At 42.6% G+C, this 26,884-nt stretch overlaps 1 protein-coding gene across 1 annotated transcript in view; it reads right to left on the minus strand.

Annotated features, from left to right (window-relative positions):
* STK32B (serine/threonine kinase 32B) overlaps window positions 1-26,616 on the minus strand; it is a 298,021-nt gene extending 271,405 nt beyond the window's left edge. Inside the window, exon 1 of the mRNA XM_069744831.1 lies at window positions 26,173-26,616. Within this exon, the coding sequence (XP_069600932.1) occupies window positions 26,173-26,251 (79 nt within the window). The 5' untranslated portion in view covers window positions 26,252-26,616. The remainder of the gene's footprint in view (window positions 1-26,172) is intronic.
* Window positions 26,617-26,884: the final 268 nt, after the last annotated feature.

The raw sequence follows: 26,884 nt of genomic DNA on the forward strand, positions 1-26,884 counted from the left end.
GAGCATATGTATCCATGTATTTAACTAATTGTCTCTTTCATTGATAAATCTGTTCCATGCTGCATTAGAAATTATTAAAGGGGTAGGTCACTTGATAAAACTATTTTTAAAAAGTCCCTAAACTGTTTGTTGTGGCACAATACTCTGTAAACCCTATATATGTTATGCCTCCTGCTTGTCAAAAAGCCCCCATGTATGGCACTGTAACCAGTTTAGAGGCATTGACGCCTCTTCCATAGAATGTACAAAGCTGACGTTCATGTGATTTACCCAACCAGACTCATGCCTGGGCCATCATTTTCTGTGAAGGAGCTGGACTATGGCTCAATGCAATCAGTGCATGTGCAAACACAGCCAGCAGATCCTCCTGAACTTGTGGACACTTGGACACTTTACAATATATGTAATATGGACATCAATGATACAATATAAGGTAATTACTTGTTCATTACTCAGTATATGTTCAGAGCTTTTGCCATTAATATTGTCCAAATGTACAGTAAGTTCTAATATATAAATGTGGCACCCCTAGGGGTATTTGCCACAAAAATAGTTACTGACAGTAAATGCAAATACTAAAATAGCAAGACTGCACTACCACCTCCGGCCAGAAGGGGGAGCTCCAGAGACTCCCCTTGATCCATTCTGGTCTGAGAGAAGAACTGGCAGTTGGGCTAAGGAGCTGATAGTGAGAGGTCATACAGTTGAATCTCTAACAGCCCTGTGACTGTTACCAGGCCTAAATCACCGGCCTGAGGAGAAGAGGGATAGAGAAAAAGGACATTGTGAGAACCGGGTAGCATTAATCACTACCCAGAACAGGCGCAAAGACGGATACCGGATCCGTGGCTGTATTCATTACATATAATACAGCAACCGGAAATACGTGAGGTTATATCAGCTTCACTAGGGTCGGACGCAGCAACAGACACAGAGTTCAGCGGTACTCCTGGAGGGGGTAAGCCGATAAAAGGACTCGGGTTGCTCGTCGAACCAGGACCCGGAGGGGACAGATTGGGCCGGCAGCCAGTTCACATACAGCAGCAGGGCCACACAGAAATTGCGCACAATAAGAGGCGAAGACCCCGGCAGGGTCAAAGTAACTCAGAGTTCCCATACAGACTCCGGTGACAGGACTGGTTGTAAATCCTTTTTTGTTAAAGTAAACTGGTTAAACGTTTCAGTGCCTCAGTCTTTCATTTGGACAATAGCCATCTATCCAGGATTGGGATCATCACCGCTGGGAGAACCTGCTGCTGATCAAGTAAGTGCCTGTTCCCTCACGATACCCTTTACACTGTGCATTGCCTGAGGCCACAGCACCGGGTCAAGCCACCCGTGACACCCCCCTCAAGAGACAGACCCCATTGGTCCGGTGCTGGGTACCCCGGTCTCTTGGGCGTCACAATTGGCGTCACGAACAGGATCTAGCCAGCCCGTATACCGGGTATTGTGTGCCGTGATTGGAGCCCAAAACTGTGAAAACTTGGATGAAAAATCTTGAAAATTGACTTTATTAAAGAAAAATCCATTCTCCATTGAAAACTATTGAAAGTGACTTTTCCCCATTGCTTATAATGGAGTAAAGATGGCTGCCATCCCCTGAGGTAATCACTTCATAACCGTTAGGCACGAGACTGTTAATTGAGCTACGCCATCACCTGAGCCCCAGTCTAACTGAAAAACTTCAGAATCCGCCATTACAGAGCGCGGTGGGTGGGAGCAGCAGGGGGCGTGTCATTGTGGGCGGCACCAAGCTGAGCGCTCTGACATCAGAGCAAGGGGAAAATCGATCCTGCTGCACAGCGGAACGAATCTACACTATCCCGACGGAAGCGGAGGACCGGAAGGGTCCGGATTAACTAAGGGGGCACAGTATGTCGCAGCACGGAGACGCCGCAGCACCCGGCGACGCTAATGCAGCTGAAAGACAGAGTGTCGATAGAGAGTCCGGTAGCGCAGCGGTGCAAGGAGTGGCGCCCATCATGCCGGTGCTGATGCCATATACCCCGGGTGGCCCATGGCTTCCAATGTATGAAGGTGAGCCTAATACCCTTGACGATTTCAGAGAAAAGATGCTGGCCCATTTTGACATGTTCCCTGTGGGTGAAGTTCAGCGTGTTAGTCTCCTGATGATGCAGTTAAGTGGCCATGCTAAGCGAGAAGTCACAGCATGGGCAGCTGATCTAAAAGGCACTGTTGAACGCATATTTGCTGGATTAAAAGCTACATTTGAAACCACTGCCAGCAGCAAAGCTAAAGTACGATTCTTTAATTGCAAACAAAAAGTTAATGAGGGCGTGAGAGACTTTGCCTTAAACCTGCAGGAAGCCCTTAAATCACTTACACTGGCTGAACCCATTTTTAACACCGGAGCGGATAAACTGCTAAGAGATCAATTTATTGAGGGACTCTACACCCCTTCTCACCGGGGGCATGTGAGCATGCTTGTTTTTAAGAACCCTGAATTGACATTTGCCCAATTAAAGGAGAGCGTTATACGTCTCCAGCTGGCAGAGGCACCTCGGGATCAGGATCCTGCGCAACTCATGGCAGAGGCTCCTCAACAACATGGAGTACCAGTGACATCAGCTATGTCCGGGGCCATTGCTAAGCCCCTGGGGCCCAGTACTAATGAGGCTCTTCAACAAAAGCTTGACTCTTTAACTGATGTTGTTGCTTCAATGGCTAAAACCATGCAGGAGATGAGAGGACCCAAGATGGAGTTGTCAAACCGTAGAGAAGGTGTTCCATGGATGAGACCCCGGAGATACCCGACATGGAGAGGACGACCCCGCGACCGCTACCAACCGGATGGACAGCCCATTTGCCGCCGTTGCCAGCAGCCAGGCCACTTTGCACGAGATTGTGATTTAAACGGGAATCCCCTGGGAATGCGGGCCGCTTCGCAGGAATGAACTTTCAAGGCCCAACACCCTGGCACGACAGGTACATCGGAGGACGACCCATTATCCCTATCGTGCTGGACGGAATGCCCCTCAACGCTTTGCTGGACACAGGTTCCCAGATTTCATCTATACCGTATATCCTTTATAAGAGGTACTGGGCTGATGCAGATATTGATAAAGGGCCCTCTGATGTTGAACTAGATATATGGGCCAGTAATGGTAAGTTGGTACCGAAACTAGGATTCAGGGAGATGACCATAAAGATTGGTAAAGTAGAATTGAAGAAACAGGGTATAATTGTTGTTGATGTTGACCGGCGGAACTGTGAACCAACTGTATTGATAGGAATGAATGTGTTAGAGAACTGCTTTTCCGAAGTCATTTCTGTCTTACAGCAAATTGCTGAAACTGCCCAATCCTGCCAGCAGAGAGTTCTCCGGAGGGAAATAAAAGTATTGATGTTAAGGCAACAGGTAGAAGTTGCAGGTGGAGAAATCGGCAGTGTGAGGGTAAGTGATCCAACATCTATTGTAATCCCACCAAAAACAGAAATGCTGGTATGGTGTAGAGCAGCCATTGGTACTAAGGGACGAGATTATCAAGCCTTAATAGAACCAGTGTACACCGACAGCAGGCCCACTATACTCACAGCACGAGGGATAGTCGAGGTACACCGGGGACGAGTGCCGGTACGACTTTTGAACTGTGGAGAGGAAGAGGTCACTTTGCCAAGGTATGCTACAATGGCAAAGCTATATACTGTTGACAACAATGCCATCACAACCATTGAGCCCTTAGAACCAACCTGTCAGGTGGAAGGCAATGGCTCAGATGGAGAAATGGAGGATTGGTGCCAACAGCTACACGTGGGCATAAATTCAACACCTACCCATCAAAAACAAGGGGTGTATAGGCTAGTGACGGAATATGAACAAGTCTTCAGTAAACACCCATTGGACTTCGGACGGATAGAAGGGGTAGAACACACAATCCCCACCAGTGACCATCCCCCAATAAAAGAAAGATATAGACCCATACCGCCCGCTCACTATCAATGTGCAAAAGATATGCTGAGGGAGATGAAACAGGCCGGGGTAATAAGAGACAGCTGTAGCCCCTGGGCGGCCCCTCTAGTGATTGTCAAAAAAAAAGGACGGAACCATGAGAATGTGCGTAGACTACCGGAAGATTAATAACATCACCCATAAAGACGCCTACCCCTTGCCTAGGATAGAAGAGTCCTTAACTGCTTTGAAATCTGCTAATTATTTTTCCACCTTAGACTTAACAAGCGGGTATTGGCAAGTCCCTGTGGCTGAGCGAGATAAGGAAAAGACGGCATTCACCACACCAATGGGTCTATGTGAATTTAATCGCATGCCGTTCGGACTCTGCAACGCATCCGGTACCTTCCAGCGGCTGATGGAATGCTGTCTCGGACACAAGAACTTCGAGACCGTCCTCCTGTACCTAGATGATGTGATCGTCTACTCAAAGACTTACGAACAACACTTAATAGACCTGGCAGAAGTGTTCGAAGCCTTATCCAGGTATGGCATGAAAGTCAAGCCATCCAAATGTCACCTTCTCAAGCCAAAGGTACAGTACCTGGGACACATCGTAAGTTCGGAGGGAGTAGCACCAGATCCCGAGAAAATAAGCGCCATAAGGGATTGGCCAAGACCTACCAGCGCAAAAGAAGTGAGACAATTCCTGGGATTGGTGGGTTACTATCGCAGATTTATAAAAGGATTTACCAAGTTGGCAGCACCCTTGCAAGACACCTTGGTAGGGCAGACGAAGAAACCTTCAAACCGAAACCCTCCTTTTCAGTGGAACGACGAAAGGGAAGACTCCTTTGAACAACTAAAGAAGGCACTAACCGGAGAAGAGGTTCTGGCATACCCAGATTACCATCAACCTTTCATCCTCTACACCGATGCCAGTAATGTGGGACTAGGAGCGGTGCTGTCACAAAAGCAAGAAGGTCGGGAGAAAGTCATCGCCTTTGCAAGTAGAAAGCTCCGGCCTACTGAAAGAAATTCAGAAAATTACAGCTCCTTCAAATTGGAACTACTGGCAGTAGTTTGGGCTGTGACTGAACGTTTCAAACACTATCTGGCCGCTGCAGAATTTATTGTCTATACTGACAACAATCCGTTGACCCACCTGGACACAGCCAAATTAGGTGCGTTAGAACAGCGATGGATAGCCCGGTTATCTAATTACAACTTCAAGATCAAGTATCGAGCAGGTCGCAAGAATGGAAATGCCGATGCCCTATCCCGGATGCCACACTTAAGAGATGTAGAAGAAGAAATGGGGGAGCTTGAAGAAATTGAACTACCAGCCTTCCATCATCCCAAGGCAAAACATCATCAGTCAAGTACCTATCAGAAACAACAAGAGGTGAATTTAAATCCGTTAGCACACCATAGATGGGCTGACACCCAAGACAGCAATCCGGCTGTGAAGTTGGTGAAGGAACTGTTAACTGAGCAAAGTGCATATCCCGATGAGGATGCCCCAGAAGAGACGCATCAACTCTGGAAAGAGAGAGGCAAAATGTTCCTGTATCAAGGGAAGCTCTGTAGAAGGTACACCAATCCGAAAACACATGAATTGGTTTGGCAGATTATCGTGCCTAAACAAGATGTCAAGATGGTCCTCGAAGCTTACCATAATGGTGCTGGTCACTTTGGTTGGAAAAAGTTAGAAGTACTTCTAAGAGAAAGATTTTATTGGGTCGGGATGAGAAAATCAATCGAACAGTGGTGCAGAAATTGTGGCCCGTGCAACCTCAGAAGAAACGATCAAAAGAACCAAAGAGCACCACTGCAGCCCATAATCACCAAACAACCACTTGAACTTGTAGCCATAGACCACGTGAAGTTGACACCAAGCCGGTCCGGCTATGTCTATGCCTTGACCATCGTGGACCATTATTCACGCTTCTTGGTAGTAGTACCCGTAAAAGATCTGACAGCAAAAACAGCAGCCAAAGCGTTCCAAACGTACTTTTGTAGACCCCATGGATATCCGGAACAGGTTCTCACCGACCAAGGTACAGCCTTTGAATCAGAGATCTTCAGAGAATTCTGTAATATGTATGGTTGCAAAAAGATCCGGACGACGGCCTATCATCCACAAACAAACGGCTTATGCGAGAAGATGAACCATATTGTAATAGAACTACTAAAGACTTTACCTGAGGCAGAAAGGAATCAATGGCCAGAGAAATTGCCTGACTTGGTGGATCTGTATAATCATGTCCCGGTGAGTTCCACCAATTGCACCCCAGCTTACCTTATGCGTGCAAGACCCGGCCAATTACCAATCGATCTAGAAATGGGAATTCTGAAACCAGACGCAGAAGTCCAAGACTCCAATTGGGATATCATACGGCAAAAGCAGTATCGCCAAGTGCAAGAGAGTGTGGAAAGAAGCCTTCAGCAAACTAGAGAAAGACAAGAGCGAACTTTCAACCAGAATGCTCTAGCGACCCCATTAAGACCAGGTGACCAAGTGCTCAAGAGAAATCGTCGAACCAATAAACTGGACAATCAGTGGGAAGCCGTACCCTACACAGTTTTACCAACAAGAGTGGATAATCCTAAAATGTGTCTCATTAGCAAAAACGGAGGCTTAACATCTGTACTAGTGTCAAGAGACAATCTTAAATTATGTCCGGAAGCATTGAAAGAGCCAGACGTTGTCCAGCCAGAACCAGAAGTTATTCAACCCATACAGGTTCAACCAGTAAAGGAAAAAGAAGAGGAAGTGTATCACACCTGTATAGGAGACTTTCCCAAAACCCTACTAACATACCATGGTGCAGTAGTGGTTCCCATGGTGGCCTTTTACCCAACACCAAACCCAATACCAGAAGTCCCAAGACAGGAAGAGGCTGACCCCGTACTACAGGAGGTTCCAGGCCAGGAAGAACAGATTCCTGGTCAGAGTAATCCCATTCACGGTGGACTTGCCAACTCCATAGTCGTGGAATTATCTTTAGCAGAGCGGGCAGATACTACATCCGCAGTAGACAGTAGTACACCACATGAAGAGACACCGCTATTACGTAGATCACAGCGTAGTACCCAGGGTCAATTACCGGCCAGGTATGCAGATTACCAACTATAAAGCTCATAATGTGAATTGTATATATGTTATGCCGTATATAGTTAAACAGAAAATGTAGTATAGTCATTGTTATCAGTCTGCAACGTTTAAGCCCAGTGCCTACAGAGACTTGTCTGTATGAACTTCTTGCATATTCTTGAACTTTTTATCAGCCCGGAGGCACTAAATCAAAGCTCCGGAAAGACTGCTTTTTGAACTTTGCTCCTCGCTCTTTTTGAACTTTCTTTAGACTTTATATTGATAACTCCGTTGGAAAAATGGAACTAAATTCCTGGACACAAAGTGCAGTGCCTTTCCTAGTACCTTCAAGGATAGAACTGTATTAATGGACGCTATTTGAAGTGACTTTGTACAGAACTATATTTTTGTTTCCTCGAGTGGTTTTTGTAACTTTTCATTTTTAAGACTCTGTACATATTAATTGTTATTTCAAAATGTTATTGTCCCACAGTCCCGGAGTACTGTTCTTAACTAAGGGGGAATGTGGCACCCCTAGGGGTATTTGCCACAAAAATAGTTACTGACAGTAAATGCAAATACTAAAATAGCAAGACTGCACTACCACCTCCGGCCAGAAGGGGGAGCTCCAGAGACTCCCCTTGATCCATTCTGGTCTGAGAGAAGAACTGGCAGTTGGGCTAAGGAGCTGATAGTGAGAGGTCATACAGTTGAATCTCTAACAGCCCTGTGACTGTTACCAGGCCTAAATCACCGGCCTGAGGAGAAGAGGGATAGAGAAAAAGGACATTGTGAGAACCGGGTAGCATTAATCACTACCCAGAACAGGCGCAAAGACGGATACCGGATCCGTGGCTGTATTCATTACATATAATACAGCAACCGGAAATACGTGAGGTTATATCAGCTTCACTAGGGTCGGACGCAGCAACAGACACAGAGTTCAGCGGTACTCCTGGAGGGGGTAAGCCGATAAAAGGACTCGGGTTGCCCGTCGAACCAGGACCCGGAGGGGACAGATTGGGCCGGCAGCCAGTTCACATACAGCAGCAGGGCCACACAGAAATTGCGCACAATAAGAGGCGAAGACCCCGGCAGGGTCAAAGTAACTCAGAGTTCCCATACAGACTCCGGTGACAGGACTGGTTGTAAATCCTTTTTTGTTAAAGTAAACTGGTTAAACGTTTCAGTGCCTCAGTCTTTCATTTGGACAATAGCCATCTATCCAGGATTGGGATCATCACCGCTGGGAGAACCTGCTGCTGATCAAGTAAGTGCCTGTTCCCTCACGATACCCTTTACACTGTGCATTGCCTGAGGCCACAGCACCGGGTCAAGCCACCCGTGACACCCCCCTCAAGAGACAGACCCCATTGGTCCGGTGCTGGGTACCCCGGTCTCTTGGGCGTCACATAATGAGTGGTATGTATAATATGGATATCAATCAATAGCAAATCCCCTGGAAGACGCTAATGCGAAACTCGCTTTAGCTGGTTTGTCTCTACTTTGATTCTCCCATTCTCTAATTCTTACCACCAAATGGGCTACTTTTGGGTATATTTCCTCTTCCATTATTGTTTCATTAGTTGCTTGGCCACTTGGCCCTATAAGTCATTATGTAGTTATATGACTTTGTGCATTTGTGGACCTGCTATTTGGTTCGAGTTATCCCACATGGTACAAACCTCCATTCCTGTGCTATATTCTCTTTTTTATTGTATATTTTTAATCATGTCAACGAGTGGACATGCTGGATCCTTTCAAATGAGAGATACTATCCTACAAAGAGAATAATAAAACATGTATTGCAATAATCGAGATCGGCCCCAGGACCACCACAGATCACAGGAGTTGATGAGGATTTGCGCCTTTTCCTCAATACTTCCATGAACTGATGCTAATGAGGAGTCTGCATTCTCCAATAGATTTGTCTCCAAGGAGGAAGCCAGAAGAGGCAGAACTGGTTTTACCCAACATAACTTTAAATTACTCGAAAAGTTCCAATTTATTCAGAGTTCCATTATTTATTATATTTAGAAAATTGTTTTATTAGCTTTTCACTATTATAAGAAAGTTATTAGACTCTTTCACTTGACAGGTATGTTCACACGCAGGGGGCATTTTATCATGTTTTTCTAGTGACTGTTACCATTATCTGTGCCAAATTGATCAAAGTGTTGTGTGATGTTTGATAAATTTGGCACATATAACACTTTTTGTCTAGAGCTGATTTTCTTCTTTTTACACTAACTGGGGTGAGTTTGCAACTATTTCTGCAGCTTTTTACGAAGTCACACATCATAAATCTTCTTAGATCCTATTTGCATAGCCAACCAGTCATTATTACAATCACTTTTTAAACGCGGCAAGAGCAGTGTAAAATAACCAAAAGTTGAACAGCTATAAAAACTTTGATAAATTCCTTCCATAATTTATTTCCAAATTTCTGTCCAGATTTGTGGATCCAAGAAATCGTATCCACATGCTGCATGAAAAATTTGAGCACAAATTGACCTGAAGATTGGATTTTAGATACACAGTGTGTTAATCATTTTCGCACACTGATTGCAGATTTTACTTTTTCTGGCAGTAGAGGTTCAGAAGGGCACCCCTGCACCAATCAGATTAGGCTCAGCAGACCTCTGTTTTTGGAATCCAGAGTCCCTGCTTTAGGGTTAACTTTGTGGTCCCAGTTTGATCTCCAGTGATCAATAAGTTATATCCTATCTTCTAAATAGCTGATGATATTGGACTACCCCTTTAACCTTTCCTGACATATAATGTAACAAATTGGGTGGCCATTTTTCTGCTGTTACCCTTGTGAAAATGAAAAATTTGGGGATAAAGCAATATTATTGTGGAGAAAACATAATTTTTCATTTTTAAGGTTAAATGTTTTATAAATCTGTGTAGCACCTGTTGGTTCAAGACTCTCACCACTTGCCTAGATAAATTCCTTGAGGGGTGTAGTTTCCAAAATGGATCAATTGTGGTGGGTTTCTTCTGCTTTAGTACCTCGGGGCTCTTTAAATGTGACATGGGGTCCGCAGTCTACAGTATTCCGGCCCAATTTGAACTCGAAAAGTCAAATAGCGCTCCTTTTCTTCTGAGCCCTGCTGTGTGCAGAATCAGTAGTTTCCCAAAACAAATGGTATATTGGTGTACTCAGGAGAAATTGTGTAATAAATTGGGTAGTCCATTTTCTCATATTACCATTATGAAAATGAAAAAATTTGGAGCTAGAGCAACATTTTAGTGAAATATGTGTAATTTTTCATTTTTTTCTTATATTTTACTATTATTCCTGTGAAGCGCTTGAAGGGTTAACAAACTTTCTGAATGCAGTTTTGAATAACTTGAGGAGTGCCGTTTTTACAATGGGGTCTTGTTTGTGAGTTTTATGGCATATAGGACCCTCAAACTCAGTAAAGTGGTACCTAAAAAAAGTTTTTGTAAATTTTGTTAGAAAAAAGAAAAGTTACTGCTAAAGTTTTAAATCTTATAATTTCCTAACAAAAAAATATATGCTTCAATAAAGATAAAGTAGATATATGATAAATGTTGTTTATTAACTATTTTACGTCCTACTACTATTTGTTTTGAGGGCATAAAAAATTCAAAGTTCAAAAATTACGAATTTTTCAAAATTGTTTGCGAAATTTTAGATATTTTGTGAATAAATGCAAATCATATCAACCTAAGGTAACTACTATCATGAAGTACAATGTGTCACTCCACCTTTTTTTTTAAATTAGAAATGATGTAATGTAGCTTATAATCTAAGTTCCCTGACCTTAGTTTTATACTTACCAGTCGCTGTCTTCAACTATTCCCAGTGCCACACCATTCCAAGCCACCATCTTACGTCCACAGTTTCTGACCGACCGAAAGTCAGAGGTAACGGTCACAAGCTCTTGATGAAAGTCTATGAGGGGCCTCGTTCTGTCCTCATTCTGGGTCCCATATAGTTGTGGCTTACAGATCGTCCAGTAAACTGCTGGAGACCGACCTGAGAGGAACTGATAAAAGACGAAGACAGCTGCTCATAAGTATAAGACTAGGGACAGGGAGCTTAGATTAGAAGCACCACTCCAACGCTGTAATAAGAATTTCGGAGTGGTGCTTTAAAGCTTCTCAATTAATGCAACTTAATTATATATTTGTTTAATTACAGAATACAGGGAAGATTTATGTTACGGGGAAATAGGTTTTTGACAAGAGATATTCATTACCTCCTTTCCAATATTAATGAACATGACTTGGAACCAAGAGAGCCATACTATGCTCTTAGATGGAGTAACCACAAAACAGCACGGTAATTTTCCCATATACACAGCTAGAACATTTCTGCACCAAACCCAAATGATAAACTACATTTTAAAAGTCAGACATAGTGAATTTAGAGCTGATCTCCTCACGATTCTTGAAGAACTTGCAGGGTGGACTCGAACAGTAATCGGCGTCACTGCTTCCTTGCACAAAATCGCCAGGTACTTACTTCTGTGCCCTATTTTCATGTGAGATCTGTGAAATATCTGTGCCAAATTACTTCTCCATGTACTCTGCTCGTACAATAGTGTCCAGCAAAGAAAACCATAGGCAAGAAATTGAAACCTGAAGTTAAATCATAAGGTCTATACATTTTGGAAGCAGCTACTTTATGGTTTGGACCATTACTGGAAGATCACAAGGAAATAATGACTTTGCTGAAAGATCACAAGTTACAAGAAAATTTTGCTAGAAAAACTGCAAAAGAAAACTGCATTTAACGGGCACACTTAAGGGGTTTTCTCACTTTGTGAACATGTTTTGATCCCTCTACAAGTATAAGCAAAGGCATGGAGGTTCGATAGTTTTCAATTTTTCTCCATTGTTCTAGCGACTTGTTTGCACCATAGACAAAGTTTTCTACAATATCCAGTAAATATTTCAATTGAAGAATGTACAGAAAATTAGCCAAAAGGAAACTGTATGGCTAAGTGCTATTGGTACCATGTTATGTTGGGTGCCATATGAAGGACCTCTGTTTCTGTAGAAGACTGCCATTCATTGGCACATCACGATTAGTGATGGGTGAGTATACTCGTTGCTCGGGTTATCCCGAGCACGCTCGGGTGATCTCCGAGCATTTGGTAGTGTTCCGCGATGAAAACTAAATCTCCAAACACTAAGGCCATGTTCACACAGTGCGTTTTTTACTGCGGAACCGCAGCGGTATTGCCGCTGCGGTTCCGCAGCTGTTTTCCATGCAGGGTACATAACAATGTAACCCTATGGAAAACAGTCACTGCTGTGCACATGATCCGGAATTTCGTGTAAAAAGCCGTGCAGAATAGCTGCGGCAAAAAAGAAGGAGCATGTCAATTCTTTTTCCTGAACCGCAGCGGTTCTGCACCCATAGACCTCCATTGTGAGGTCAAAATCGCAGTAAAACCCGCAGATCAAAAATATATCTGCGGGTTTTACTGCGATTTGATGTGCAGAACCGCTGCAGCAGGAAGTGCGGGGGAGCGGGCGGAAGTGTGTGGGTGGAGTGTGGCTGCCCCCCCGTGCTCCGATCCCGCCCCCCCGTGCTCCGATGCCCCCCCGTGCTCCGATGCCCCCCCCCAGTGCTCCGATGCCCCCCCCCGTGCCCTAATCTCCCCCCCTTATACTTACCCGGCGTCCCGGTGTCCGTCCGGCCGTCTTCTCCCTGGGCGCCGCCATCTTGCAAAATGGCGGGCGCATGCGCAGTGCGCCCGCCGAATCTGCCGGCCGGCAGATTCGCTCCAAAGTGCATTTTGATCACTGAGATATAACCTATCTCAGTGATCAAAATAAAAAAAATAGTAAATGACACCCCCCCCCCCACTTTGTCACCCCCATTGGTAGGGACAATAAAAAAATTAAGAATTTTTTTTTTTTTCACTAAGGTTAGAATAGGGGTAGGGTTAGGGTTAGGGGTAGGGTTAGGGGTAGGGTTAGGGTTAGGGTTAGGGGTAGGGTTAGGGGTAGGGTTAGGGTTAGGGGTAGGGTTAGGGTTAGGGGTAGGGTTAGGGGTAGGGTTAGGGTTAGGGGTAGGGTTAGGGTTAGGGGTAGGGTTAGGGGTAGGGTTAGGGGTAGGGTTAGGGGTAGGGTTAGGGTTAGGGGTAGGGTTAGGGGTAGGGTTAGGGTATTTTCAGCCATTTTAGCCCTAAAAAGCTTCCCAGGAAACACACAGTCTCTGCATAGAAAACTGCATAAAAAAAGGATCAAAAAACGCCTCAAAAAACGCATCAAAAAACGCATCAAAAACGCATCAAAAAAGGACCAAAAAAAGGACCTGCGTTTTCTGCCAAGAGCTGCAGTTTTTAAAAAAACTGTCCTGAAAAAAAAAGGATGGAAATCCTGAACGTGTGAACATACCCTAACAAATACTCGGAGACCACCCGAGTGTGCTCGGGAAAACCAGAGCAACGAGTATACTCGCTCATCACTATATCTTTCTGGCGGATTCATATCGAATCCACCGTCGAAAAGTTTTGATGACCTCCATATGACATCAGAGGCAGAATTACAATAAGGAGTCATGTATCTCTATTGATACCCTATATAGGCTCCTTATAATGCATGGTCATAATAGGAGCATATGCTTTACTATAAACTGCAGAATATTGAAGCCTTTTCTATAGGCAACACTCTTTCGATTGCAAAATTCCCCAAATGCCCTCAGATGTACACAAAATTGTTGTAAGCGTAAATGGTGAGGAATTTGCAACAAATCCGTCACCTCTGATCATGATCATCTTCATAAATCCCGCAAAATATCTAAATAGTATCTCAAATGAGACACACGGCCTAGGAGCAACCCTTAGGACAGAGGAGACCAACCCAACTTGGTTTGATCTTCTATTTATTAATGACAGCTGCTTTCATGATTGGTGGTTGCATGAGACACCACCAAAGAGGTGAAGGGGCAGGGGTGGAGAGATAATTTGATCTAGCTAAGAGCTTCCTCTTATCAATGTCTTCCTGAAAACCAATAATACTGATATATAATTTTTGATACCTGAAAAACAAAAATCATCCATTGTGACATTTTTCAGAAATGAAGAAACTGAACAAATATTTATTTAGCTCTTATATGTTGGTATTATCCGAGCTTCATCCTCCTGTCACCATTTCTACTCAACTTACAACAGAATCTATTTGAATACTGGACTTGCTGAAGTCAAAATTGATGGACGAATCATCAACAATCCTAAATATGCAGACGATACAACATTGATAGCAACAAGGATGGAATAAAGGACTTATTAAGGAGTATCAAGATGGAAAACTCGAACATAGGACTACTACTCAATACAAAGAAGACAAAGACACTGACTACTGCCAGGTACAACCGGGACACATTTGAGATGGATGGCAAAGAAATGGAAGTCGTAAAGGACTTCAACCTACTCAGATCAATGATCACTCAACGACGGCACTGGAAGTAAATAGGAGAATAGCTATGGACAAAACAGCAGTAAAGACACTTGACAAGGTCTTCAAGTCACGCAACATTTCACTAGTGAAGAAGACACAGTTCTTACATAGTATGGTATATTCTGTGGTAACATATGGATACGAATCCTGGATGATAAAGAAACAAGACAGAAGATGAATCGACCATAGGATTTTATTAATACTGCGGATGGCAAGAAGAACAAACAAATCAATTTTGGAAAAAATCAAGCCAGACAAGTCACTCGAAGAAAGGATCACCAAGCTACGTCTTGCGTACTTTAAACACATCATGATAATAGAGCAATCATTGGAGAAGGACATCTTGGTCGGAAGAATAGAAGGAACAAGGCGAAGGGAAAACCATTAACCTGATTGCTTGATATAATCAAAACAATGGTGGAAAAGACCCTGGTGGACCTATCTAAGCTTGCACAAGATCGATCTTCCAACCGAACATTCATCCATAAAGTCACCAAGTAGCTCAAAAGGCTTCCAATACCAAACTTTGATATGCTAGCAAACTCCTGATAGGCTGCATTTCCCATCATAGCTAGTGGATGGCCAGACACATGTGGCATCAATAATTCCCAACATAGTATAGCAATATCATCTTTCTTTATTCCTCTCTGGTCATCTTGAGTCATTCATCTGAGGATATGTTAAGCCAAGAGAAATGGTGAGAAAGGACAGATCTGTACATCCTACACATCTGTTGTAATCAATTGATAAGTAAAAAATAAAATGTATGCTAACGAGATCATTCAAATTTTGTCCGAAAAACAATAACAATTTAGGAAGATTTCTGTATTCTTAATCATCAATGTTTCTCGAATAATTTCCTTGATTTAAGGGTCTTAAAGTCATAGGAGATGATGAGATATATGAGCAGTAGAGCAAGGTTCTCTGATTCCTATCACTCAGAGTTTCGTGCAGCTTGTGACTGCGCCGCTGCCTACTCATTCTGCCCCTGCGGCTCCTGAACTGCATCCTACTCCTGTCTACCGTACACACGTACAAACATCTGTCAGGGTTAATAGACGTGGACTTCAACGCTGAGCATCTGCTGGATCTGCTGTCACATTAATATTGCCAACTTAATATGTAAACAGCTTGTATTACCTTTATCTCGGGGTTTTGAACATGGAAAAGAGCAGAAATTGTTTTAAAATGATAAAATAAACAAAAGTTGCTGATTCAATCTCTCAATGACCCAGTGCCGCTGTTCCTGGGGCAATGACATAAAAGTATTGCAACCAATCACTGGTCGGAGCAGTAAAAGGCTCAGCATAATTGAGTACACCCTGTTTGAAAAGTTCGATTTTAATTAATTTCACTGAAGACAAACAATTTCCAAAATTTTGACAAGACTGAGTTTCATAAAAACCTTTTTTTTAACCCATAACATGAAAGTAAGATTAATAATATAACCTTCAATTCAAAATCTTCAGTTTTACTCAAATTAGTTTATTAAAAAGGAGTATATGCAAATTGCCTCATCAGAGAGAAAGAGGACTTGAACTCTATAGCGCCACCTAATGGAAGTAGCGATCCTACAAGTCACATTCAACCCTTTAAAGGGAAGGTGCCGCGTTTTAATATTGTAAAAAAAAAAAAAACCTCTTTAATTCCTTATTTTCATAAGTTATTTTCAAGTGCATAGTATTTATTGTTTTTTTTTTATTCATTTTTTTTTCTGCCACTGGGCGCCGCCATTTTCATTTGCAGGACTGTAAGTGTAGCTGCACGACACTTACAGTCTTCACATACGGCAGCCCTGGACATAGGACTCAGCAGTCGGCGTCCGACCCCATAGCTCCCATTATAAGCTTCTCTGCTCTGATGTGGCCACGCCCCCTGGGCGGTCTCCACATCACAGCAGAGGCAGGAGATCGGCGCCATCTTGCTTTAGCCTACAGAGGAGTGTACCTGTGAGCTCCACTGTAGAGCCGTGCTGTTGGAGGGGCAGCTCCATCTGTCTCCTCTCACACTCAGCGGCCATTCCCTGTCCTCTGCTGCCTGTAATCTCTAGAATCGCTAGAGAGGGTGAAGTGCTGTGGTCTGATGTCCTCTTATCAGGAGCTGCAGAGAGGTAACAGAGGGGGAGGGGGAGAATCTCTGTGCTGCTCGGACCTCACTGCAGCTCCTCACAGGACATCAGACCCTGCATCTATCACTATACTGTGCTGAGCCAAGTATCTAATCCTCTCCTGTGCTGACCTGTGTATCTAATCCTCTCCTGTGTGATACTGTCTGCTGAGCCGTGTATCTAATCCTATACTGTGTGCTGAGCTGTGTATCTAATCCTCTCCTGTGTGATACTGTCTGTGTGATAAAAGTAAAAGCCAAATGACACAATGCAGAAAAAGATAAAAGAGGCGACACTAGTGCCACACACGGAACAGGTAATATACTGATGGAGCAGAAGACAATTATACTAATGCCATAAATATAAGTATAACACAGCACTCAGTAGAGTCCAAATAATGAGAGGACAAACCGAAAAATAAAATTAAAGTTAATGAATTAATGGCAACTGCTAATAATCAGTATGTAGTATATGTTCACACGAAGGTGTACTAACGCAGGAAAATACCCAGTATGCAATACAGAACTATGTATGAAGATAAAGTGCCTAGTGCAAATGGATATATACTGGTAACCACCAATATCAATAGGTGTGCCAACGCAGAGAAATACACAGTATGCGATACAAAAATATATGTATACAGAGAAAGTGCCCAGTGCATATGGATATATACTAATAGCCACCGACATCAAAAAGAGTAAAGCTAAATATATGTAGAAAAGTGACAAGATATGGTATGAGGCACAAATCAGCCGAGGGGTAGGCAAATCAATAATAGTAAATACACTGTTGTAAATAAAGACCTGTAGTCTGCCAGTAGAACGTATATAGCTAGAGGTACGAGTGCATACAATGGGTACCAACCTGAATCCGTACATGCATTGTGCATTGTATGCACTCGTACCTCTAGCTATATACGTTCTACTGGCAGACTATAGGTCTTTATTTACAACAGTGTATTTACTATTATTGATTTGCCTACCCCTCGGCTGATTTGTGCCTCATACCATATCTTGTCACTTTTCTACATATATTTAGCTTTACTCTTTTTGATGTCGGTGGCTATTAGTATATATCCATATGCACTGGGCACTTTCTCTGTATACATATATTTTTGTATCGCATACTGTGTATTTCTCTGCGTTGGCACACCTATTGATATTGGTGGTTACCAGTATATATCCATTTGCACTAGGCACTTTATCTTCATACATAGTTCTGTATTGCATACTGGGTATTTTCCTGCGTTAGTACACCTTCGTGTGAACATATACTACATACTGATTATTAGCAGTTGCCATTAATTCATTAACTTTAATTTTATTTTTCGGTTTGTCCTCTCATTATTTGGACTCTACTGAGTGCTGTGTTATACTTATATTTATGGCATTAGTATAATTGTCTTCTGCTCCATCAGTATATTACCTGTTCCGTGTGTGGCACTAGTGTCGCCTCTTTTATCTTTTTCTGCATTGTGTCATTTGGCTTTTACTTTTATTAGTGTTACTTGTATATTTTTCAATAAAGTTGTTATATATTTTTTTAGCTCATTGTGTCCATTTCTCTTTTGGGTTTCTCCTGTGTGATAGTGACTGCTGAGCCGTGTATCTAATCCTATACTGTCTGCTGAGCCGTGTATCTAATCCTCTCCTGTGTGATACTGTCTGCTGAGCCGTGTATCTAATCCTATACTGTCTGCTGAGCCGTGTATCTAATCCTCTCCTATGTGATACTGTCTGCTGAGCCGTGTATCTAATCCTCTCCTGTGGAATACTGACTGCTGAGCCGTGTATCTAATCCTCTCCTGTGTGATACTGTCTGCTGAGCCGTGTATCTAATCCTCTCCTGTGTGATACTGTCTGCTGAGCCGTGTATCTAATCCTACCCTGTGCTGACCTGTGTATCTAAGGCTATGTGCACACGTCCGGATTTTTAGCGTTTTTTTTTTTTTTTGCGGAATTTCGCCATAAAAACGCTATAAATCCACTAAAAAAACGCTAACATTATGCATCCTATCATTTAGAATGCATTCCGCATTTTTTGTGCAGATGTTAGCGTTTTTTTCCGCAAAAAAAACGCATACCGCAAAAAATCCGGACATGCTCTATATTTTTGCGGATTTCCTATCAAAAAGGACATTCCGGAAAATAAAAAAAAAAAGCAAAAAAAACGCAAAAATCCGCGCAAAAAACGTGCAAATTCCGCAAGAAATCCGCGCAAAAAAAGCACGCGGATTTCTGGCAGAATTCTCAGGATTATGTCAGGAAAAAATCCTGACGTGTGCACATAGCCTAATCCTGTGAAATACTGACTGCTGAGCCGTGTATCTAATCCTCTCCTGTGTGATACTGTCTGGTGAGCCGTGTATCTAATCCACTTCTATGCACTCCTCTCCCCCCTGCATATCTTTCCCCATTGCACACGCAACTCAATGTGTACGATAACAGGAGCTGCGAGCGTCATGCTGTATTATGGCATTATGTGAGATCTATATGACGGTATTATGTGATCTGTATGGTGGTATTATGCTTGATCAGCATTGTGAGAATTATATGGTGGTATTGTGTGTGATCTATATGGCGGTATTATGTGAGAACACTGGCAGCATTATGTGTGATCTATATGGCGGTATTATGTGAGAACACTATGGCAGTATTATGTGTGATCTATATGGTGGTATGTGAGAAGACTGGCAGTATTATGTGTGATCTATATGGTGGTATGTGAGAACACTGGCGGTATTATGTGTGATCTATATGGTGGTATGTGAGAACACTGGCAGTATTATGTGTGATCTATATGGTGGTATGTGAGAACACTGGCGGTATTATGTGTGATCTATATGGCGGTATGTGAGAACACTGGCGGTATTATGTGTGATCTATATGGCGGTATGTGAGAACACTGGTGGTATTATGTGTGATCTATATGGCGGTATGTGAGAACACTGGCGGTATTATGTGTGATCTATATGGCGGTATGTGAGAACACTGGCGGTATTATGTGTGATCTATATGGCGGTATGTGAGAACACTGGCGGTATTATGTGTGATCTATATGGCGGTATGTGAGAACACTGGCGGTATTATGTGTGATCTATATGGCGGTATGTGAGAACACTGGCGGTATTATGTGTGATCTATATGGTGGTATTATGTGAGAACTGTATGACAGTATTGTGTGATCTATTTGATAGTATTGTGTGTGATCTATATGGCGGTATTATGTGAGAACACTGGCAGTATTATGTGTGATCTATATGGCGGTATGTGAGAACACTGGCGGTATTATGTGTGATCTATATGGCGGTATGTGAGAACACTGGCGGTATTATGTGTGATCTATATGGTGGTATTATGTGAGAACTGTATGACAGTATTGTGTGATCTATTTGATAGTATTGTGTGTGATCTATATGGCGGTATTATGTGAGAACACTATGGCAGTATTATCTTCAGAAAGCGGACCCATTCTATGGTGGTTCTGGCTGAGCACCTGCACGCGGGTCTGGGGTAATAGAGGGGGCAGTGTGACCTCCAGTTAGGTGTAGTCAGGGGAAGGCTGGTGAGGCGGCTGAAGAGAGGGGTCTCATTTTTAGCGTTACTATATGGCTACATTTCCTTCCCAGCGTCACCCCGGACTTCGCCTGTCACCTCGCTTTCACACATTGCCAGGACAGGATGGGGAAGACAGGATCTGAGGAGGGGAATGGGGTTTGCATGCAAAGTCTGGATCAGACCAGGCCATCAATCCGCAGAAATGTTTCCTGGATTTCTGTGGAGCAGACGGTCCATCCATGTGTATAAAAGACAGCGCTCTATGTACAATCCCTGGCTGCTCCGCACACCGAACAGGGGTCCCCCATAGACCAGCACACTGCTCTCCTGAAATACTCTGTGCTGCTGTCACCCTGCTCCCTCCATCACATATCTCCCAGAATCCTTGCTGCCTGCCATCCTTGGTGACTGTCTACTTGTCAGTATAAGGCTGCTTTCACACTAGCGTCGGTACGAGCCTTTCGCAGTGCGTCGTACCGACGTATGCTGTGAAAGAAATGTCCGACGTGGGCAGCAGAAGCAGTCTTACAATGCTTCCGCTGCCCCATTGTTAGGTCTGGGCATGAGGGGGCGGAGTTTCGGCCGTGCATACGCGGTCGAAAATGGTGGACTCGATGCACAAACGTTACATGTAACTTTTTTTGTGGCGGCGGTCCACCAAAACATGACACAACCGTCGCACGACAGTTGTGACGTGTGGCAATACGTCGCAATGCGTCGGTAATGTTAGTCTATGGGGAAAAAACGCATCCTGCAGACAACTTTGCAGGATGTGTTTTTTCTCCTGAATGACGCATTGCAACGTACAGCCAACAACGCTAGTGTGAAAGTAGCCTAAGGCTGCCGTCCACTATTAGTATTTGGTCAGTATTTTACCTCAGTATTTGTAGCCAAAACCAGGAGTGGGTGATGAATACAGAAGTGGTGACATGTTTCTATTATACTTTTCCTCTAATTGTTCCACTCCTGGTTTTGGCTTACAAATACTGATGTAAAATACTGACCAAATACTGATAGTGTGACGGCAGCCATACTCTGCAGTCACCAACAAAATGGCTGCTCACTGGGTTCCTGAACATCATCCTCTCTAATCCCTTAGCAAACACCCAGAAGGGGAGGAGAGGAAACATCACACACGTCAGCAGACTCCGCCCATAATTACTGCAGTGCAGTAATGTGAGCTAGTTGTACACTAGGTTTTCCTGAAATTTCAGCAGCTGCTCCCCCTAGTGTTGAAAAGTGGAAATTCCAAAACTTTTCAAATTATTTTTCATATTTTACTAAATTATAAACAAATGATAATATTTTTTAAGAAAATGTAATCATTAATTCTTTACATTTTTACAATTTCTGAAAAAAAAATTTTTTTGATGGCACCTTCCCTTTAACGAGTCGTGCAATAGGACTTAAGATAAAAGCCAAATCAGAATCTCAATTTGCAGACACGGTGTTTCGGGCTGTTGGCCCTCATCAGTGCAAAGTGTGAGAACTGATTTTGGCTAGGTAAAAGGCTCTGGACTGGGGTCTAAGGGGTAAGGTTTCTCCTTGTGGAGAGTGACATACCAGCTCTGGCTTGTCAAGGTAAGGAGGATTAAAAAATGAGTACACCCCTCACTAAAGCTACAGCACCTATTGTTTCTATGACCTCTATGAGTTTTAAGGACAGTACTTGGTCTTCTAGGCACAGAATGAACACGTTGGCGACATATTACAACATTTATCTTTTTTTCATTCTTCAAGAACGACCTGGATGGAGAGTCAGGACAACTTGTATCTTCAGAATTTCAGCTAAGTGTTAGATTGGGTTCATATGAGATATTTGGTCACTGAATCACTATCACCCTTTTTCTTGTCTTCAGTGAGATATTGATTAAAATCTTACTTTGTGGTTTTCTTTTACAAAGTTGTGTACTCACTTATGCTGAGCACAATATGACACGTGGCTGCTTTTCCCAGCGATTGGTGCACATCAGGTTTTTAACCTCTTCACGAACTATGACATTTAGGTACATCATAGGTTGCTTCCCTCGCTTTGATGCAGGCTCAGGCGGGCGTTTTATAGATGCCTCGCCATTACTAACCTGTGGGCTTGATGTCAGCGGCCATAAAACAGCTCACATCCACCCCACAAACATTACTCCATTTGCCACTGCAGCAGGGCAAGTGAGAAGAGCTGGGCAAATAGCCAGAATAGATGCACCTTTTCTGAGGTGGTGCAGGCTGCTATGTTGAGGCTGAAGGGGCCACGATTATCCATGGCCCATTTCCAACCTGAGAATACCAGCCCCTAGCTGTCTGCTTTAGCTTGGCTGATTGTCAAAAATGCGAGGGATCCCACATGGTTTTTTTTATTATTTATTTAATTTTTTTTTTTTTAAAGATGACATGGGAACCCCTCTATTCTTGATGACCAGCCATCATAAAGCTGACAGCTGAGGGTTGTAGCCCACAGCTGTCAGTTTTGCTTGCGCTGGTTATGATCTAACCGCCAATCAGAGCCCGTGTTTGCCGCTTTGTTATGCAGATGTCATGTAGATCACAGCAAAGCAAAGAGCAGATGTTCAAGACCCAATTCGTCTGAATAGGGCTTAATGGGGTATTCTAAAGCTATCCTTGAGCTGTTAAGAGAAATGAGTATCCTTACTTCTTGGTTTCTAGCTCTCCTCCATAAGTGACAGGTTTGGTGAATAATTGAACTATAGTATTTTTAGAACTATAAAGCTCAGCATGTGTCCTGCTACTGCACATTCAGCCATCAGTGGTTTGTTCTGGATTCTATACTGTTAGCATAGGGATTTTGTACAAGCACCCAACTCCAGACAGGGAGAGCAGAGAGCCGTGATTAGCAGACCTGCTCTGAAAGCTGCTCAGCTGGTGATCTATAACTGCATCTCTTCAGAAGATGAGATGGAGGTGGAAGGAGAAAATCAATGGGCTGAAAAGAGTTGACTGGAATGATCGTAGTCTCGTAACCCCTCTCCTGGAAAGTACCCCCTGCACACTTTCAGCCAAGCTCCATGTAAGTGGGTTGTACACTATAACATATAAACAGCTGTAGTTGCAGGAGAACAACATTATAGAAAAGCAAGTCAATTTCAAACTTGCTTATTTTCATGCTGTCTAGCGAATTAAAGGAATTTAATAACTTGAGAACTTGAGCAACATCACATCTAAGACATTCCCTGTTCCTTTTAAAGCACCACTCCAGCATTTGTTTGTTTTTCAGCGCTGGAGTGGCATTTAAATATTAACCCTCTGCCCCTCTTATACTCACTTTTCGGTGGCTTCACCTGTCACGGACGTCACTCCGATCCCACTGCACCATCTTGTGCCTGTAACTTTTGATTGGCCGGAAGTCATAAGTTACATCACAAAAGCTCAATGCAAGTCTATGAGACTCAGATCGAGGAACTCAAAGACTTGTATTGAGTCGTGACCTCCGGCGAGCTCCATAAAACACTGGAGTTGCCGGCAGGTCACTTTTTGTCGGAGACCGATATAAGCGACGCTGTAATAGGATGAAGGTGACGGCAGGTGAGTATGAGACATGGAGCAGGAGAATTATATTTAAAGCGCCACTCCAGTGGTGCAATAAAAAATAAAAACGCAGGAGTGGTGCTTTAAGCTTTTCTCCCTTGTGATCTTCAAAGATATCTAAAACACATATGGATGATATAGTTGATGCATCAACTTTTTGCTATTTTTTTAAATTTTGTTTTGCCAAATTCTAGAAGTAAACACATTAGTAAATCCGACCTACTGACGTTAATCGGGAAAAATGTTATACATTTATAAGAGACATCAGATCATAACTAACATATCAGTCAATGTAGATGATGAGATGTCTCACCATCGATTATCATCTGGCTCTTGATTTATTGGTACGAATGACACAGTAGGGGGTCTTATCCATTTTGTTCATGAAACAAATGATGTCTAAGCAATAATGAGACCTTCTGATCATCATGTCATATGTCATTGTGTTTGACGAGAATCATCCAACCGAAAGGTCCTTAGCTACAACCTAAGTCAACAGGTTTCCACTTACATCTTTCTTATCGGAAAACCAGTAAGAATTTTCATTTCGTTCACCTTTCAGCTCTCCATCGGGCTGCCTAATATAAAGCCATCAGTTTAGATGATGTCAACGTTCAACTGTTGGTCACCAGTAATAATTTATGAATTCTTAGGTTAATAAATGATGTTCTGGGACTGTCAGCGCCGGTTACATCGTCCATTCATATTTTATATTACTATATTACAGTACACTGCCGGTTTATACACATGAATGATTTCCTAAATACATAGTCCTACAATCAGAACACATTCACATTTTCTTCATTGCTAGAAATCCGGTGTACAATGGAGATCCAATGACATTTCATATGATTTCACCCGGCATCTGCAGCTATTACAGCCGCTGCTCAAAAGACACAGGTAATCCATAGCGTGATGCCATGCTGACCTTTCTTATAATCCTGACGCATTTCATACAGAGGAAAGAAAAAAAAAATTTACATTGTGTATGTAGAAATAGCAGAACTGAGCTGGGATCAAATCATTAATCCAACCAGTTACAGGATTGGCAGGAACCAGACTGTATTATCCTAATTTACTGAATCCCTTACATGGCAAGTTCAATATTTTATCCTCGATGATAATTATTATATTTGAAGTTTTTTTTTTAATGAATGATGTTGTAAATTGCAAATATAAATACAAAAAATATATATATTATATATATCCCAATTGCTAAAAGTTATGCTGGGATATTAAAAAATATGTGGACACTTTTATAAGGAATTTTAAAGGATTTCTTACCACTCTAACTCTCTAAGTTAAACCAAACTAATGATAATTACCTGCAGTCCCATGTAAAACAATTATAATTCATAGAAATAAAATGTATTGTACATGCTATGCAAAAAAAAAACCAATTAAAATCAGTCTTTATAGATTTTTACATAACACTAATAATGAGGTTAATTACCGGCAGCGAATACTTTGTGGTTACACGTTAGATCACTTGGAACAATGGTATGTTTCTACTGAAAGGATGATTATTATTTACTAACATTGGGTATCCATAACATTGGGTTTCCATTATCAGTGAATGAAGATAACTCCATTAGGGTCATGCTATGTTACACCCAGCTCTGCTACATCTGTACATCACACATTTCTAATAAGAAACTATGAATTTCCTTTGTTCCAAACTTTCCAGTATAAACATGTAGTAGTATCTTCTCCCATTTTAATGGCTAAGTAAAGAGATGAAAACAATGGAAAGATTTCTAGACTAGTTTGGTCTCTTGATTAAGACATTCTCCGGAAGGAAGAATATTGCGATTTGTTCTTTGGATGTGAAAATTAATGGAGCTAATACCTAGAAGTGTTCACCTTAAGGGCAGGTGAAGACCACCGTATGGCCTCCATCTGAACAAATCGGTCCTGTTATGCTAATCACATGCTGATCAGAGTTTGATTAACGTTTCATCGATGTGGGATCCGTGGAGAATTAAAAAAAAAAAAAAAGTTTCTCCAACTTCTCCATTGAGTCTGATCTGATGTTTTCCATGGACCCACAGACATGAATGGGCGAGTGTCATCCCATTATCAGAGGCAAATTGGGCATCTCGTGATTTTTTTTACTTGCGTCTGAAAAAAAATATTGGACATGTGCATCGCCCCATAGAATAACATTGCTCCTAGTGCTATCTGATGCTTTATAATGGATCACACGAGTGAATGCGCTGACAGATTCTCAGTTAACTTATTCTGCAGCCAGCAATAAGCAGTGCAACGCAAAGAGCTATGGCAGGCAAACGGTGCAACATTTTAAATAAACCAAGCGACAAAAATAATTTTTAGACAAAAATAATTTTTAGACAAAAATAATTTTTAGACAAAAATACATACAATTTAGTAAAAAAGATAAAAATTTCCCAATAAATGATCACAACTAGTCACAAAGGGAGTAGACATCACACAACAGACTGCTGGAAGCATCTGGATACTATTTCAGCACCATGCACACTGGACAGCTCCTTACCGTCTTCGTTCTCGTCAAACACTGGAGCTTTGTGTGAGTGATTGGCACCCATAATAGTAATCCACTGGGTTTTCACCATCCCCAATAAGAATAATCCTAGCCTGGGGGAGTTTGGAGCATCTCAGCGGAAACAGAAGGCTTCCATGTCACAATAGAAAGCCATTGCGCTTTCTGATTCTTGCCAAGCAGGATGCACAGGGCTCCACAGGCTGGCTGCAGTTTTCTAGCTCTTCATCATCCCTGATTCCAGGTTACACACACACAGATGAAGTCTTCAGATTGCTGTCCATGCCTTTATTTCTCTCCAGTAGCCCTTGCTTAAGGGTTTTCATCAGAAGCTGTGGGACTGGAGTATACAGCTGGTGGGCAGGGGAAATTCTGGGATCCAGTAGACACAGCAGAGCTGATCCATCCCTCCCTTGACACGCTGCAATTGCTTCTTCTATTTAGTAACGTGCTGCTCATGCCATATCAATGCAAGGGGGCGAGAGGAGGAGGAGGAGGAGAACAGCTCTTGTGATCTTAGCAAAATGAGACACTGAAGTGCATTACCATAGTCACAGCTTGAGGTGTGCGGAGCCCTCGGCTGACAATACAGGTAGTGGCGGGGACCGAGCCACATCATTGACCCTAGGTACAAACAAATGTTCAAATTTGTATTCGTCACGGCAAGGCTTGCCCTTAAAGGACATACAGGCATAGATATTTTACT

This window comes from Ranitomeya imitator, chromosome 1, assembly GCF_032444005.1.
Source record: "Ranitomeya imitator isolate aRanImi1 chromosome 1, aRanImi1.pri, whole genome shotgun sequence".
Lineage (NCBI taxonomy): Eukaryota > Metazoa > Chordata > Amphibia > Anura > Dendrobatidae > Ranitomeya > Ranitomeya imitator.